We start from the raw sequence: 19742 nt of genomic DNA, 5'->3' as shown, positions 1-19742 counted from the left end.
CGATACTAGAATTTCTTACTTCGATACGATACCTTGAAAAATATCGATATTCGATACCATTTTCGATACCACGGGAAAAAAACTGCCACTATATTAAGGGGGTAGAACTAAGTCTAGAACATGACAATGAGGTATATTTTACATGAACAAAATGTCCAGAGGTAGTGCACTTGTTTAAAAGCCTCTCAGATTGCCATACATTCAAAAACCAATAAAGTGCAAGTAAATAAAAAGTGCAATCTTTTGTATTTCCAAGTCAAATCAAATCCAATCTCAATGTCAACAAAAGATACTTAAACGTCAGGGGGTGTTGGGGTTGACTAGCTTTCATAAGGTCTCTCGCTCTCTCCCTCTATGCCGTGCTTGGCTATCTATGTTATGCGCGCAGTATGTTCTGTCTCGCATGTGCGCTATAGATTCCGGAGATTTGAACTAATTTGCGGGCATCAGGGAGAAGCTATCAATATGCGGGAGACTCCCGGAACTTCCGGGAGACTTGGGATGTCTGGCTTCATATCAAAAATATTTCCAGATAGCACTCCTGCTGTGTTCTTTATCAATCAAAACTGGTCGCGGGGGCGCCGCATGCACTCGCCATCTTTACATTCACTTCACTTTTGCTATTTAACCAGAGCGAATGAGACGAGTGCGTGTGTGTGTGTGTGTGTGTGGTGTTTGTCAACGCGCCTTTGGAGAGAAGTGAAAGTGACAGCTCGGCTAGTATCGATACTTCGGGAAATTAATATTGGTACCGTTCAGATATTTTAGTATCGATATTTATCGAAATATCGATATTTTTGACAACACTACTCTACACAGAGCCTACACGTTAGCTACTACACGGAGCCTATGCCGTAGGTTCAAAGCAGAAGTATAAATCAGCCTTTAGAAAACCTTGTTTAAGCAACCCTAAGTCAGGTTTTGTTCTCTGTACAGCTTTGCATTGCCTATACAGCTGGAGTTTCACTTACTGCCCCCTGCTGAAAACAGGTGGTACCTCAAGCTTGAATTGCTCCGAATTAACATGTTACTTCTTCATAGATTAAACACTGAATAAATGCATTAAATCGAAACTCCTATTTATTTAACATTTCAGCATTTACTCACATGTACGTATTTATTTTCTTAAATGCGGGGTGACCAATTCGTTTTTAAAAGTACAAGTGTGTTTTCACATGTCATGAAATTGCATGCATAATAATATGAACGCCATGTCAGCTACACATTTGAACACAAATTATTTAAGTTAGAACTTAAAATAAAACAAAATTCCACATACAGTATAACAAGTGTATAAGAATATGTGTGCCATAGCTGTCTGAATGTAATCTGCAAGGTCTACAGTACACTCCATTGGTGTTGGAAAACAAACATTTACAGTGACAGCTAAACATCTGCACTAGCATTTTCACATAGTAGAGGAGTGGTGTAACCTAACACCATCATTTGTTAGTACAAATACTTTCAGTGTTTCCACACGGATATACGTTGTGATTGACTCTCCTTAGTAGCTTCAATTACTGGAAGTTAGACGACAAATCTGGAATAACAGAGCGCTATTAATTATCTGAGCAATCTGGCATCTTATTTTTTACCAGGTGGATATTAAAACAGGTGTAAAAATCCCTTAGACTTACATTGAAAAATATCATCGAATATCATAGATACTTGGGGGAGGGCTCTTTTGATATGGTCATGTCTTTCTTGTGTAATAGTACCAACAGATGTTCACATTCTCCTCCTTGAAACACACAAACCACATGCCTTTGAATTCTGCTGTAGTCTCCTGTGATTTTAGGCTATATTAGTAATAAGCTGGTGCCTCTGAACCACACGGTCCAATTGCAAGTGTTGTCTGTAGTGAGACTGCTCCTAAAATGTGATTCAAAACAAAGGTTTCACTGCCAACTGTTCCCTGACATGCCAATCTACTCTATTAAGGTTGATTTATTACTGGCATTACACACACATCTGCTCATGGCCATACATTCACACTCACACGTGTTTCTCAGCTAAATGGGGACATAGCATAGACTTCTATAGTTTTACATAATGCTAGCTATAATTAATATAAACTAACCCTAACCTAACCCTAAAATATTTATTTTTTAGCATTATTAAAATTTTAAAAATCATTGTTTAACTGAAATATGTATACAAACACACACATGCTGGTGCTGCTATCCTTATGAGGACTCTCCATAGACATAATAAATTTTATACTGTACGTACTATAGATTCTATCCCCTAATCCTACCCCTAAACCTAACCCTCACAAAAAGCTCTAAGTCTTGTAATTACAAGACCCTTGTAATTACCAGTTTGTAACCTAAAAAATGTCCTCATAAACCACCCACACACACACAAACAAACAAACAAACAAACAAACAAACAAACAAACACACACACACACACACACACACACACACACACACACACACACACACACACACACACACAGCCTCTTCCCTGCAGCAAATGCCTGCATATCACCTTCTGGATATGTAAACTGTAGCACACTGTTAAAGACATCACAATCAGCTGGATTTTCTTTTAAAGGAGTTGATGTTGGATAAGGGATAATCCTCTCCAGCCCTGCTTTGGAATATATTTTATCTGTGCAATAACACAACAGCATAAGGGCTATAATTTGGGGATTAGCCTTGAAAGGCAGAACTATCGCAGCATTTCAGTCAGACTGATCAAACGCAATCTGAGCCTCTCCATGAAAGAGAGCTATTTGGGCTACTTTTTAGACAGTAAGAGCGAACCTGCTAACTTCAAATGAAACATTCATGAGGGTGTTATGTTTTGGTCTGATGATTGTAATGAGTAATATCAACAGCTGATTAATTTCTGCACTCTGACTGCACAGTGTGCCAGACTCATTAGCACACAGCGAGTGCTCTTCACAATTCAAATAACCTTGAGAGTCCATTGATTTCTTCAGATGATTTCTCACCTTTGGTACCATTGGGATGTTGTTGACGACAAGAGGAATATTTGACGTAATTTTTCTTTCAGAGCTGAGTAACTGAATAGCCATATCAAGATGGCTGGAAGGTGATATTGCTGCTTTTATACAACATGTAAATAAATTATGTTGCATATCTAAAGGGGACAAAAAGCCCATTTGTTTCATGTGTGATGTGATTAAATGAAATGACCACAGACCAGTGCAGGAACTATTTGAAAAGTGTGTTTATATTGCAGTATCTAGGCACGATCATGATTTCAAGCACAATTGCACTTCCTAACGCTAACAAGTGTAATCAATTTTGAAATCATGATCGCCAAGGAGACTGGTGATGTCAAGATTTATAGTAAAAAATAAGCTATATTTTGGTTTATAGACCAATAGACCAGATGGTGCGGAGACTAGCGCCATTTTTATTGGTAATGACAACGAGGCTGTGAGGAAAAGACTTCTCTTCAATGGGCTGTACTGCAGTTTAAAGTGTTTTATGATCTTTCTGTTGACAAAACATTGCTAAAATATCTGTCCAAGGACATTCAGTATACAAAGAAGTCCAGACAACATGAGTTGAGGGAAAATCAGATGTGATCTAGGAGCTTTATACTGCTTCATACTGTTCATGCCATTTAAGAGATGATAGGTCTTACCCTCACAGCAAAGATGGCGCTAGCATGAATAAGGTCTATTTTTACCCCTGTCTGCCAGTTCGGCCTCTTCGGCAACACCGTCGAGGACTTTACCCAGCAGTTCTCTGCGGTGAAGAAACAGACGGAGGCCATTTTGCATATCCTGCCCCGCCACAAAGGGGATTCTGCCAAATTGTTTTATTCTACCATTTACTGACAACATTTCTTCTAAATTCTAAATACAAATATTGTCATTTAGAGCATTTATTTGCAGAAAATGTCATCTGGTCAAAATAACAAAAAAGATGCAGTGTGATTAAGTTCATATTAATTTTTAAACAACACCATACAAATATTTAAACTTAGGAAGAGTTTGGTGGAATAACCCTGATTTCCAATCAGCTTTCATGCATCTTGGCATGCTCTCCACCAATCTTTCAGGTTGCTGTTGCTGTTCCTCTTGATCACATTCCAGAGGCTTTTAATGTGGTTCAGGTCTGGAGATTGGGCTGGCCATGACAGGGTCTTTGTCTGGTGCTTCTCCATCAATCAAGGTGATTAACCTGGCTGTGTGTTATGGAGCATGGTCCTGCTGGAAAACCCAAACCTCAGAGTTTGGGAAATTTTTGTATTGTTTTTATTGATTCACTTAATGAACACAGAAAAACAAAACATATATACACAGAATATCCCAAAATATTCAACCAAATTTTCAAAGGATCTCAACATTCCACTCTCATATAGGTCACTGTGTGTAGTAACAGTATGTCATGTTTAGCATGTAAATACTTGCTTGTTTATGTCGAGAATGATGATGTTAACAGAATTCATCTCTCTTGCACCGATTTCATATTATCAAATGTATGATTAGAACATGTACTTTCTGAGCATGAATTTTTAAGAATCCTTTACAGAAAGGATTGTAAATTAACTTCAGAAGGAGAGACAGAGAGATGATCACATGGTATCTGAAAACACTTCTGATTGGCTCAAGGCACCTTTGGGGTGTGGCAAACCTCAGATCAACAAAGAACTACTCTCTCTTCTGCGTGCTCTTGCATCCTCACTTCTTCTCTTCCCTTGTGGCTCTTAGCCCTTCCATGGCTGGCTTCACATTGGCACCCCTCTGCCAGTTTGCACACAATGTAGAGTCCAGGAAAGTTTGTAATGAAAAGTTCTGCGGAAGCTCTTCTCTGCGCTACGACTCCCTTTCAGGAGGCCTCGCTTCAAAGCTCAGACAACGCACCGAACTATCCATCTTAACAGAGTTCCAAAACATTGACGGAACAAACAGAACTTTCTACAAAAAGCCAATGAACCAAAGCAACGCATGGAAATGCAAGTACCTCTCCAACTTTCGCTGAAAGTGCTGTTGTCTCTTTAATATAATTTGAGTAACCCCATTGCAAATTTCTCAAGGCATTTTCTATAGACTTCAGAAAGTTTAATTTCTCTATACAGGCCTGTAGGACAACGTCTTCATTGACTGCCAAAGCCTACAGCGCCACTGGACACGTCGCTTCCGCCCTGCATGCCATGGCCCTCCTGCAAGTCCACCAGGCCAAGGCACTGAAAGATCTGCACGGGGGTAGCCCTGATCCCGACGAGCTGCAGGAACTGTGCTCAGTGACCGATCTCGCCCTTAGAGCCACAGTCACTCGGGCAGGCGATGGCCACACTCATGGTCCAGGAACGTCATCTGTGGCTGAACTTGGTCGAGATGCGTGAGAATGACAAAGTGCGCTTCCTCAACACCCCTGTCTGCCAGTTCGGCCTCTTCGGCGACACCATCGAGGACTTTACCCAGCAGTTCTCCGTGGTGAAGAAACAGACGGAGGCCATTTTGCATATCCTGCCCCGCCACAAACCTGCCGCCATGGGCCATACCCCGTCTGCTCGCCGAGGGCGTCCTCCTGCAGCAAAGAAACGCCCTGCTCTGCCTCAACCCGGGCCCAGCTCTCAGCCCATGCGTCGAGCCCCCCGCAGACGGGGCTGCGGTACCTACATTCTCAGTAAAAGAGCTATTTCCTTTGTCTCTGGGTCACCTGGCCCGCAAATGCCATTCTCACGGCACTCTGCCGCCACACCACAACAGTCCCGGCATGCTGGATGCGGACCCTCTGCCCTCAGCCCCACGACTGTTCCCCGGCCGGCCGGTTCTGACGAGTCCAGAGGATACTGCTACAGGACCTTCTTCTCAGTTACTAACCCGCCCACAACGTTGAAGTGAGCGACAGACAGGGAACGTCTAGGTTACGTATGTAACCTCTGTTCCCTGGTAGAGGGAACAAGAATTTGTGTCCTCCCGGCCACGTCGCTTAGCCGAGCCACTGTGGTGGCTGGACCATTTCCGGCTCCTCAGAAAACTCGACGTATTTCTCAGCTTTTATACCCGTATGTCCGGGGGCGGGGTATGCAAATACTGTCTGCCTAATTCTCATTGGCCTTTTTTCATAGATCAGAGGCATATTCGGAACTCAAGAGAGTCCATCAGTGAATGTAGGTTACATACATAACCTAGACGTTTTGTGTTGTTTAAAAATGTATATGAACTTGTTTTCTTTGCATTGCTCAAGGTCTGAAAACAATGCATCTTTTTTAAAATTGACCAGTTATCATTTTTGACAAATAAATGCTCTAAATTACAATATTTTTCTTTGGAATTTGGGTGAAATGTTGTCAGTACTATATAGAATAAAACAAAATGTTAATTTTACTCAAACAAATACCTATCAATAGTAAATCCAAAGAAACTGATAATTTTTACTTCTGATAACTTCCCATGGTGCATCCTGCAGCCATCTTTTCCCCAGGTAAACGACGCACCTGGCCGTCTCCATCTTTCTAGTTAGACTTTTCTAGTTTAGTTTAAAGCATTACGGAGGAAATCAAGTCAAACCTCTCAAACAACAGGCAGCCCTGGCATGTCAAACAGCACTGAGGAGGAAAAGAGCAACGCTGAAATATGCGCCAAAAAAATAAATAATAAATAATAATTACACACCATCACCTTAACCAATTTGTTTCAGGATTTTACATGAGTAAAAGTAACTATTATATTTTGACCAAATTGTATAATTTCATATGAAATAATCTAAAGGTAGAATTTATTAGACCTAATTTTTATATCAACAGTGGCAGTTGTAGTTTAAGTTTCAAGATGTGATTCAGCTAGTATTTATTTTTTATAAATAATATAATTTGTTATTATTATTACTATTATTTAAGACTAGCTACACTGACCTAACCATGGTAATGAGGAGCCTTTCCTCCTGTGTAATATGTATGTTCTGTTTGAATGATGTTTGAAATTAGAAAACAAATATAAGTAAATATGCACTTCAATTTTTAAAGGGGGAGAGACAACTTCCTGTAGATTTTGTTGTTGACATCAACAACAAAAATAATGTCACTGGATGCATGTCCTTGTACTGGAAAACCATGATCAAAACTATGCAACATAAAAGGAAATGCGACCCAGGATACATTAAATAAAGGTTACGTTTTTACTATGGTGGGTCGCCACTTGATTTCCAAAGTAAAATCTGGTCCTGAAGCAAAACCAGTTGACAACTACTGAGTTAAAGGTACAGACAGGAGCAGTCTGGCCTCGCTGTCGTGCACCAACAGTATATGTTAATTATTAATAATCATAGGACATTACTTAAAAGCTCACACAGCTGATGTTATTTTTCATTTAGTAGTTATTTTAACCAGCAATGCTAACATGTAAACTAACATGCTTTTGTTTTTTTTTATCATGATTATAATTAGGTTTATTATTATGAATTCTGTTAGCTTTCTTATTTTTTCTATTTTTTCAAAAGGGAGACTTTTTTTTAACACAAATTTCAATAAAAAGAAAATGGTTTAATGTTTCAATTATAATAAAGTGTTTGCTCAAAAAAAAAAAATTACCTTTCTGTTTATCACTGATAATAGTAATTGTATAATACCGTGAAACCATAATATTTTCTGAGATGTTATCATACTGTGAAAATATCATACAGTTGCAACCCTATTAATCAGACCAGGCCACCTTCTTCCATTGCTCCATGGTCCAGTTCTGACACCCATGTGCCAATTGTAGGTGCTTCTGGCGGTGGACAGGGGTCAACATGGGCACTCTGACCAGTCTGCGTCTATGCAGCCCCATACACAGCAAGCTGCAATGCAATGCCCCCTCTCTATCATGGGCAGCATTACGTTTTTCAGCAATCTGTGCTACAGTAGCTCTTCTGTGGGATTGGCTCAGACGGGCTAGCCTTTATTCCCCACATACATCAATGAGCCTTGGGCGCCCATGACCAATTCACTGGTTATCCTTCCTTGGACCACTTTTGGTAGGCACTAACCACTGCATACCGGGAACACCCCACAAGACCTGCCGTTTTGGAGATGTTCTGAACTGACCAGCTGTTTGTCAAGATTAAGCTTCAATAACATTTACAATATTATCATAAATATAATAACAGCAATAAAACCTGTCAATTGTGAAACTTCAAATGTTTTTTAGGCTTGTCCAACTAATCCACATACTCATTCTAGAGTAAACAAACAGCCGATGCCTCCATTATTGGCTCTTTCAACTGAAAGGTGTACTTTCCTTTATTCCATCAGCCTCCAAATTGAGTATTGAGTAATGATTTCTCACATTCATTTTAAGGGGTGGTCTGTCTCTACCTCATACTGTCTTACACATTAAATATGTTTACACTTTCATAATTTAGGCCAGATTTTCAGCTCCATATTCTGTCTCAATATGCACAATACAGTAACCCCCCCTTGAAACAAGAAAGAATTTCGCACACACCCCTCAAATAGGGCTGGGCGATAAAACTATATCAATAAAAAAACTCCACGATATCGACGATAAGCTTTTGAGTAATTTTCGATATTTAGCCTGTGTTCTATATCTAGACATGTGTGTTGCTAAAAACACCAGCAGTTTGGCTTTCTTGTCGTATGTTTCCACAGCCGAATGTGAGCGAGCGCTTTCAATTTCTTGCTATGGAAGCCAGCGTCAAGCTCGCGATGTGGATTGTAAAATTGACAGCAGCGCGGGGTAAGCGGGTCCCTTGCGTTGGGAGTTGCTTTGTGTGGATTTCTTCTGCGTCAGTGGAAACACAGCCTAACGGCGTTTCACACATACTCCATGTGCGTATGCGGTGCGTATCCGGTACAGGAGCAGCACGCGCTATAGTGCTTTCACATATGCTGCGTTTGCAGTGCGCTACTGATCCGCAGTTTCTGTGTGCCACAAAATTTTAAATGTGTAAGGAATTTTGATTTTAAATACAAACGTTAACTTTGACATTGTTTAAGACATTGAAACAGTATGAAAATTCATTTTAATCATTGTGATTCTTTGTTTTACATGTAGTTCGAGTTGTTGACAGAAGAAAAGCTATCGCGCTATATCTGTTGCTAAGAAGTAGAAGAATGAGACGCATTTGGGTTCACTCTGTCTTTTTTTAGGGTAAAAAAATCATATATGATGGCATTTTGCAACTTTTGGGACTATAATCATACTTTTTTGTTTTTCTTGACCCTGTAATTTAGTAACTGTAGAACACATTAACTGAAATTATGCGTATATGTTGAAATTATTACAGTTTCTTTACAATCTATGTCTATTTTAATGTGAACAATGCGCTGCCACTTTAATTCAGTGCATACGCACTGCAAACAGAGTATGTGTGAAACAGGCGTAAGACTGTATGAAGTTGCTATTGCCCCCGCTAAGCAGGTCACCGCACTCACGATCCCAGATTGATTCCATCTTGACTGCAAGGCATCATGACGACGGTTACGCCCTCTCATCATCGCTAGAGAGCAGCGCCACAAAACAACAGCGCCGGTTACATCATATCTGATCTTTCTGTGCTGTATTCTTCAATATTTTTCTATAGCACTGAAACACGCTTCACTGATGCCCTGTCCCGGGCCGCACCCGCTTCCTCTTTTCCCCGCATGTGAGTAAACATGAGGTGCGTGCTTCCAGAGCGCCTTTAGACCATAAAGTTTTTTCTTTCCAAATTTAGTTTTATTAATCAGCATGTTCCAAGCCTTTAATAATAAACAAATAGATTTCAGTTCTAATTTTGTGAAATTATTCAGATCTCATCATCTCTGACAAGGATGAAATACAAAACAATGACTAGTTTGTAGCCTAGTCTTTCTCACTTTAATGAAAATAGACAAATGGTCCATTCAGACTTTTACATTTTCAAAAGTTTCTCTCTGGAGATACCCCTGAACCCCCATACAGTATCATTCCTCAGTCACAAGGGCTTCTATGCCCCCATACTTGGATATCTGTATGTAAAAAATATGAAAATAATTTTTATGTAAAAAAAAAAACAAATATATATATATATATATACACACCTTCATTATAATTCAAAATGTACAGATCATCTTATAACATTCATATCCAACTGAACTCAATTGATAAACTCTATAAAATACTGTAATATTTTCACAGAAGATCCCTCAGACACCACTGCATTGGCTGTATCTGGGCCCCCAATGCAGTTTTGTAAAGACTATTTAGGATTTTGTTTTCTCTTCTTTTTTTGGAAATTAAAAAAAATGTGCAATGTACAAATGTGATTCAATATCCTTATAAATATCGATATCGAATGATATGAAAAAGAATATCGTGATAATATTTTTTGCCATATCGCCCAGCCTACCCTCAAAAAATTAATTCATATCACATGTGCCTTCAATTTAAATTATTCTGAAGCCATTCGATTGTGCTGTGTGAGGAACAGACCAAAATATATGTATCAATTAATCTTTTCCCCTATTTGAAACTGATGCGCATGAGACATCTTTGTTTACATAAGTGCAGCTGTGAGTGCACCGGACACTGACTAAACGCTTTGGGCTGTGGGAAGCTCCATCCAGAAAGCACTGCGGTGCCTGGCAAAAGTAAAAAAAAAGGCAGGAGAAACGTAGAGGAGAAGAAATTGTGCACATTGGTTCTTCCGTGTATTGTCACTAATTTTGTTGAACGTGTGTGAAGTGATTTGATAACGGGTCAGTCTTCCATGGCCCCCCCCCCCAACAATACCTCTGCACCCCCACCACGTGGCACATCCTACACTTTGAGAACCACTGCAGTAAAATACAAAAATGTGACAAGACTTTAAAATGAGGTGATTACAGCTATCTCACCTGTCTTTACCAGTCTCCTTCTTGAATACAGTGTCGCAGTAATTCATGCGCTCTTCTGTGGTGACATAGATGCGAGCCTGTGGGTAGTTATCCACCGCCTGCCGTAGCATGTTGTACACGATGCCCTTGCCGTCCTGCCTCATGTTGCGTAAGGGTCCCCACACCACATAAACAGTATCGTTCCCCTGGCCAAAGAAGTGCTGGGGCTTTTGGATTAGCAGTGGAACGCTGGTGTGGGACACCACCCTCAGGTCCGTCCTGCGTCCTACGTCCATCTCAAAGCCCCTTGTGGGTGCGTTGTTCATTCTCCATATGCAGGAGGACTGGTCGATCTCTGCCCCGGCTTCACGCCCCAACATCTGGCCAGAGCTGGACACTATACTACACACCTCACAATTGAGCTTCAATGGCTAGAAGAGAAAAGAAAATATGTTTTTTTTTTAAATCATTCATGCAAGCTTCCATATTCTATTTTGACTATGTACAGTATAATAAAACAATAAAAAATGCTTCATATTATATCAACTTTTATCGATTATGATTAGATGAAATTATAGTTTCTTGAAAATGCTAGGTAAGATAAATTATTTCATACATCTTTATTTAAAGGAAGAGTTCACCCAGAAATTACAATTCTGCCATTATTTACTCACTTGAATATCAATTAGTATGAGTTTGATCAATATTGACAGAATTTATATTTTTGGGTAAATTAATTATTTAAGTATGCTTCATATTTTAACTAAAGGAAGCATAGAAGAGGTGTGTGGATATTTTTACAGGACTTAATAATTAGCTTCCTGCTAAACCCAAGCAAAAAACAAGAAAACTTATTTCCCTCTTATGTACACCAGCCAAATAGTATGCCTGATTTGTCTGCTAGATAGCTATACTCTTAAACTGTGAACATGCTGGCAGAGTGTGAAATGAATACTGTTTCTCTAAGCCGACGACTTGGGAGACAGCACCCTTTAACACTTACCTCTACTAACCGGCAATGTAATGACTAATCATCAGCACTGTGGCATTAAATCTATCACCCTGGTCTTTCTATTTATTCGACTAGAATACCAAAGGGATGCTGAGTGCCGTGAGATTGCCCTAACAAATTAGAGCATGTTGGCCCTGCTTGGCTGATCTGCAAATCTGAGCACAAATTACTATTGCTCTAGACAGGATAATGGTGATGGGGACCGATCAATAGCTTATGACTGACCAGCAGATCAGTAACAATTAGGCAGTAATTTGATTTACACCTCTCTCTTTCTCTGTTGTCTCAGTGTCAACAGTGACAGTGACTCAGTGGACACATTATTAGTCTTTGTGGCCAAAAGAATAATGTGACTAATGTAATGTTTATTCATCTCAAGATTGGACTACTGCAATGCTTTAAAACTTAAACTTTCAATGCTTGCATTTAGACCCACCTCTGTGGCGGAGCTTTCCTCCCTACACACTCTCCTACAAAACAATGGATAAGTTGCAACTCCAGTCTCCCATTCAGTGGAGACTGAGAAACATTTCAGTGCAACTCTGGCCTCTCACCTGTCCTTCTATTAACACTCAGTCTGTCTCAACATCCCGCTAGTCAGTACATATACAACTCACACTGATATACACATATCGATTGGCTGGCTGGACCAGGAACGAACTGTCAGTGAGTTGGTAGCCATAAAAGCGTTTGGGAGCATCTGGACTATGCCTGGATATCAAACACCAATCTGGGCAGAATAAAAACAAACGGTGGAAAAAACACACAGACAATAAAGTGACCTTTTGAAGAGAAATACATTATGATGCACTGCTATGCAAGATGATGCAATTATATGTACAATTGTATGTAGTGTTAATAAATGGGTTAACATACTAGACTACGCTATTTAATGTGCTCCCAATAAATATGCTAAAAAATACAGAAAAATATCCAATACCTCAAAAAATCTGTTATGCTTCTTTTTACATCATACACTGTAAGATTGTCTTTTCATACGCTTTTATTTCTGACAGTACAACATGAAAAAGGCAGCACTGTTTGTGCATAAAGTTTATGTTAACGATTCATTAATTGTCTGTTTTGATTTAAAGCCCTATGCAAGTTTCAGCACCTGAAAAGCAGACTGAAAACAAGGCCATCACAGAGAGGGAGTCCAAATGTACATAGCAATGACTAATGCTGTTATGAAGCAGACCAGTTCTTTTATCATAAAAATTGTGCAGCCAGTTTAAGACCCAACCACAGTTGTCCTATTTATTTATTGTTTTCATACTACCTTGGAAATGAGTGATTACATAAACAAATTGTTTGCATAGCAGCATTCTTATCAGTTACACAAACCTGTTTAAAAAAATTAATGATGGGCTTTTTAAAAGTATCCAAACATATCTTGTGCAAGCCTGGAAACCTGGGATTTGAATTATATTCATTTTCATTTAATTTTGTTCTAAATAAAATGCTGTGCAGTACTGTAATTACAGTACTATTTAATTCTCTCACAATGCTTAAAATGCTGAGAGGCAAAAGAGGCAGAGTGAGAGAAAACGAGAGAGAGAATTAATTTGACATTCAAACTTTAAACCAGAGCTGGAATACAAAGCTTAAGACTACTGCATTGGCCCCTGATAAATTTAACTTAAAGTGTGCTTAACAAATAAGCACAAAATGTATTTCACCAATAATTATATATATATATATATATATATATATATATATATATATATATATATATATATATATATATATATACAGTGAGGAAAATAAGTATTTGAACACCCTGCTATTTTGCAAGTTCTCCCACTTGGAAATCATGGAGGGGTCTGAAATTGTCATCGTGAGGTGCATGTCCACTGTGAGAGACATAATCTAAAAAAAAATCCAGAAATCACAATATATGATTTTTTAACTATTTATTTGTATGATACAGCTGTCTATTAGCTAGAATTCTGACCCTCAAAGACCTGTTAGTATGCCTTTAAAATGTCCACCTCCACTCCATTTATTATCCTAAATTAGATGCACCTGTTTGAGGTCATTAGCTGCATAAAGACACCTGTCCACCCCATACAATCAGTAAGAATCCAACTACTAACATGGCCAAGACCAAAGAGCTGTCCAAAGACACTAGAGATAAAATTGTACACCTCCACAAGGCTGGAAAGGGCTACGGGGAAATTGCCAAGCAGCTTGGTGAAAAAAGGTCCACTGTTGGAGCAATCATTAGAAAATGGAAGAAGCTAAACATGACTGTCAATCTCCCTCAGACTGGGGCTCCATGCAAGATCTCACCTCGTGGGGTCTCAATGATCCTAAGAAAGGTGAGAAATCAGCCCAGAACTACACTGGAGGAGCTGGTCAATGACCTGAAAAGAGCTGGGACCACCGTTTCCATTTACATTTACATTTATGCATTTGGCAGACGCTTTTATCCAAAGCGACTTACAGTGCACTTCTTACAGGGACAATCCCCCCGGAGCAACCTGGAGTTAAGTGCCTTGCTCAAGGGCCCAACAGTGGAATCTTGGTGGTGCTGGGGCTTGAACCCCTGACCTTCTGGTCAGTAACCCTGAGCCTCAACCACTGAGCCACCACTGCCCCGAAAATGTTTCCAAGGTTACTGTTGGTAATACACTAAGACGTCATGGTTTGAAATCATGCATGGCACGGAAGGTTCCCCTGCTTAAACCAGCACATGTCAAGGCCCGTCGTAAGTTTGCCAATGACCATTTGGATGATCCAGAAGAGTCATGGGAGAAAGTCATGTGGTCAGATGAGACCAAAATAGAACTTTTTGGTCATAATTCCACTAACTGTGTTTGGAGGAAGAAGAATGATGAGTACATCCCAAGAACACCATCCCTACTGTGAAGCATGGGGGTGGTAGCATCATGCTTTGGGGGTGTTTTTCTGCACATGGGACAGGGCGACTGCACTGTATTAAGGAGAGGATGACCGGGGCCATGTATTGCGAGATTTTGGGGAACAACCTCCTTCCCTCAGTTAGAGCATTGAAGATGGGTCGAGGCTGGGTCTTCTAACATGACAATGACCCGAAGCACACAGCCAGGATAACCAAGGAGTGGCTCTGTAAGAAGCATATCAAGGTTCTGGCGTGGCCTAGCCAGTCTCCAGACCTAAACCCAATAGAGAATCTTTGGAGGGAGCTCAAACTCCGTGTTTCTCAGTGACAGCCCAGAAACCTGACTGATCTAGAGAAGATCTGTGTGGAGGAGTGGGCCAAAATCCCTCCTGCAGTGTGTGCAAACCTGGTGAAACCTATTTTCAGCTGTATCATACAAATAAATAGTTAAAAAATCATACATTGTGATTTCTGGATTTGTTTTTTTTAGATTATGTCTCTCACAGTGGACATGCACCTACGATGACAATTTCAGACCACTCCATGATTTCTAAGTGGGAGAACTTGCAAAATAGCAGGGTGTTCAAATACTTATTTTCCTCACTGTATATATATATATTTTTTTTTTTTTAACTCTTTTCTTCCTTACATTGTATTCTTTCTTCTGTGAAACACAAAATGAGATCTTAAAAAGAATGTCTTCTGAATGTGCTTCTAAGTTCTAAGAATGACATAAAAAGCACTATTAACTGGTGGGCTATATTCCAAGTCTTCTGAAACCATGCAATAGCTTTGTATGAGACTGAAATTTAAATAGTTATTCACAGCCATAGCTCCCAGCTTTTGTTTTTAAACATGTTATGTGGCAACCGGTAAAGTGACCAGTATCGGCACTCCCTATACATATATTACACAGTCTACATAGGGCACTAACTCCCTAGGGGGGCACCACAAACTCTACCCCATATAACATGTTATTCAAGGACCTGATAGCAGTCGTGGAACACAGATGATCGCCTCACGCTCAGACTTTCGAATCCATAAAAAGAGAAAAATATAGTAGAATCATAAACAGTTGCAAATGAGTCATTGATATCTGAGGATTGTACAAAATGTCTAGTTCTTTCAAAAAAGCCCATATGGCAAAGCATTAATTCTGTTGGCACTGCCAAAGTTAATTCCACTTTCCTTTGATATCATAATAAAATTTAGGAGGCTTAATAGAACATATAAACACTTTTAATTCATAAACATCTTGTATAGAGTCGAAATGTGAATAACTTCTCTGCAATATTTCAGTATATTTCACTGAATTAAACAAACCAAAAAAAAAAACACTGCACATACTGCATATATATTTAATGTGAAATCTACAGGATACAAATGACATGACGAAAATCACATCTTCAACAGAGTGCTCGAGTACTGAACGCGTGCAGCCTGGTTTTTCTAACCCTGCATCTTTGAACATGCTGAATGCGCATGCACCTGGAATTAGTCAATACTCAAGCCATTATCACAAAGAAATGCTAGAAGAAGACGTAATCACCGGTAAATGTAAGCGCAGCATAGTTCTAACGGGGAAACTAGCAGCTGTACATCATCGCACCATTAGCTGGGTAACTCCTAGCCAATCACATGTAAGCCATTGCTTTATAAGTCTGCTCACAATCTATCACATTGCTGTTTCAGTGTGCAAACACGGCAACCTCCACCACCCCACCACCACCAGTTGAGTCCCGTCCTGCACGGGGGTAGGCTCCTCGCCCCTGCCTCCTATCTCCAGACAGGATATGACAGTTCCAAGTACAACTTCTTCAGACCGCCAGACGAAAGACATTACTTTTCTGTTTTACATTCATCAAATAAATGTCATCTTAAATTTCACTCAAGTCTGCGAGACTTCCAGATAGAACTAACAGAGACGAAAGTAAAAACAACAACAATAGATGTGCAAGTCAAGATTGTGTGTGTGAGGAGGTCTGGAGATACCTGCATTTGTACTGTATAACTTGAGTCTGAAGGAATATAAGACATCTTTATGGGTCTAAACTCCTGAAGAAATTGTCCAGCGTATCACATGTATACGTGCACCATCAAATGGAGTATACTTTGACAGGCTCGCGTTCGACTGTACGCAGATGCTGGATGTTCACGTCAAAATCGAAGTATACTTTGTAAGAGTAGATACAGTGAATACTAGTACAGCATATTATAAAATCATACACAATGCTTTACAAGATAACAGATTTGATAATAAATTATAATAATTAATCTTATAGGACAAAAAAATTCTTAAAAGCATTCATCACTAAGGGATGTGTTTGTGCACTTTGTGCCAAGCTGGGGGCCTCCACGTGAGCCTGATCCACCACATTATTTTGTATCACCTTGATCACTCAAAGGCTAACCTGCTCTGTAGCAGAACATTTTAAACTAATTAAATCATACAAATTAGTTCAAATAAATGAACCTTGATGAGTATTTAGAACTTTCTTCTTCACAAAACTTACACCTTTTAAGTAACCTGAATTGTTTAATGTTTTGAATTGTATGAACTTGTCTCTTTAAATTTACAAGAAATTATACTTAACTGAAACTGGGAAGGGGATTTTTATTTCCCAGCATTCTTTGCATGGCACTTGACAGGGAGAGTAAATGTTAAAATGAAGTGTTAAATTGTGTGTCTTTGTGCAAGATGAATTTAAAGGGAGATACTTGTAAGTGTATAATGTGTTTAACTTTTGTTGTGGTGTTGAGAAGAGTTTCTGTCATGTTAAAGTATTTGGGGGTTGTCATTATAGTGAATAGTGGAGCTTTAGATTAGCTTGATGACAGGAACAATATTAAGTCATTTTAAAGTATATTGATATACTTGTTGAGCAATTGCTAAGCTAATCAAAGCATGGTTTACCCAATTAGCATGCATTAAACATGCTAACAGCATGCTTTCCTCTACTTGACATATTTAAGCTGAGCCTACATGGTGATTTTAAGTCCAAAGCATTTAAATGTAATCAAAGAGTTACATTTAAAGCTAAGTACCAATAAAATGCAGTTAGATTACTCAATACTTCAAGTTAAGAAAAAATAAACAGGCATGAATAACAATTGCTTACTGACAGTTCTGATAAAACTGACAATTCTGCTTACTTAAACTTGTAATTTATGTACAGAAAATATTTGATGTAACTGATTAACTCAAATTTTTTTTAGTACTGCTGACTTATTTGGGGTTACTGTGCAAGCTATAAAACAGCCAGTACATTGGATTAATATGATACCTGTAAAAAAAAAATGTATATATTAAAAGCTCAAGATTGCTATGGAAAGAGGTGAATGCAACCCTTCTTTCTTTCATGGACTCGAGATGAACATACAGTATTTTACTTTAAGATAAGATTAACTCATGTAGGAGCATAATCCTGTGCTGATAATATACACTAATGGCATACTCAATCAAATACCCTTTTGAGCTTATATCAAACAAGGACAAAAATACCAAAGTTGAAAGAGACCAACAATGCAATTGGATAACTTTTGGTTGTTTCAACAATTGCAACTTGCTGTCAGTGTGAACGCCCTTGAAACTGAAACTTCAACACACCAAACAAACTTCAGAACAGACAATTGTCAAATTCCAAGGCCTAATTAGACCTAACTTAACCTAAGAATTAGTTACAAAATCAAGTCCATCCTTTACCTGAAAGACGCACCCAAAAATGATAATTCTCTCATAATTTACTCATCCCTCATGCCACCCAAGATGTGTATGACTTTCTTTCTTCTGCTGAACACAAATATTTGTAGAAGAATATCTCAGCTCTGTAGGTCCATACAATGCAAGTGAATGGTGACCGAAACTTTGAAGCTCTAAAAAGTACATAAATGCAGCATAAAAGTAATTGATACAATGTTATCCAGTGGTTCAATCTGTCTTCAGAAGTGATTTGAAAGGTCTTGGTGAGAAACAGACCAATATTTAAGTCCTTTTATACTATAAATTCTCCTCCCTGTCCAGTAGGTGGCGATAAGCAGGAAGTTTCACCAAAAATAAAAGTAAAATGTGGAAGTGAAAGTAAAAGTGGAGATTATACAAAGTTATAAAAGGACTTCACTATGTATCTCACCCACACTTACATTGCCTCTGAAGACAGATTTAACCACTGGAGTCGTGTGAATTATTTTTATGCTGCCTTTATGTGATTTTTGGAGCTTCAAAGTTCTGTCCACCTTTAATTTGTATTGTATGGACCTACAGAGCTGAGATTTTCTTTTTAAAATCTTTGTTTGTGTTCTGCACAAGACAAAAAAGTCATAAACATCTGGGATGGCAGATGATGAGAGAACTTTCATTTATGGTTGAACTATTCCTTTAAGACAGAGTGGGAACTCTTTAATAGTTTTTTAAGTGTTGGTGCCAGCTTACACAGCAACCTGTCTCAAACCATACCACATGACATGTCACCTGACAGGGGGCCATGGCCTTACCCTTTCTGACCATGATTCAGGAACAGCATGAATGATTCATGGGTCACACCAGATGATTTTGCTGACACATGGCCTTATGTTACTTGCAGGTAGGGAAAAGACTTATTGATGTTGGACATTCTTTCTGCAGAGCTAAATCCCAAAGGATCTTCATAAGACAGATGGGGGGGGGGGGGGTTGCTTTTAGAACACTGATTTTGTTGTTTGCGTGGCACACAGGCCATTGTGGACCCAGTCCCTATAGGTTGGTTTCACGTGATGTCACGCTGCTGCATCGCGAGAGCGCGCAATTCAGATGGAGGGCAGGAAGTGAAATAGCTGAGGATCTGCCGTCTGGCAAAATGCCAATGTTTTGTGTAGTTTACGGCTGCTCCAATCGTTCTAATCGAGAAAAGGGAAAGGGTTTTTATAGAGTACCGAAGATTGTCACTCATAAAGGTGAGAAATGTAAAAAGCTCACAGAACAACACCGTAAAACGTGGATTTTTAACGTACGTCTGCGGTCGGGAGGAGTCTGTTAATGCCTGTGTCTGCAGTGACCAATTCGTCGGAGGTATGTTAGCTAGCCAACGTGTTTTTTGTGTCTGTGTTTATATAGCATTAGGTTGT

At 39.2% G+C, this 19742-nt stretch overlaps 1 protein-coding gene across 1 annotated transcript in view; it reads right to left on the bottom strand.

Annotated features, from left to right (window-relative positions):
• LOC127644608 (alpha-N-acetylgalactosaminide alpha-2,6-sialyltransferase 3-like) overlaps nt 1-19742 on the bottom strand; it is a 131501-nt gene that overhangs the window by 48479 nt on the left and 63280 nt on the right. Inside the window, exon 3 of the mRNA XM_052127871.1 lies at nt 10789-11198. Within this exon, the coding sequence (XP_051983831.1) occupies nt 10789-11198 (410 nt within the window). The remainder of the gene's footprint in view (nt 1-10788; nt 11199-19742) is intronic.

Source organism: Xyrauchen texanus, chromosome 6 (assembly GCF_025860055.1).
Source record: "Xyrauchen texanus isolate HMW12.3.18 chromosome 6, RBS_HiC_50CHRs, whole genome shotgun sequence".
Lineage (NCBI taxonomy): Eukaryota > Metazoa > Chordata > Actinopteri > Cypriniformes > Catostomidae > Xyrauchen > Xyrauchen texanus.
Note: the sequence above shows the minus strand (reverse complement) of the source record. Positions and strands in the feature narration are given on the sequence as shown.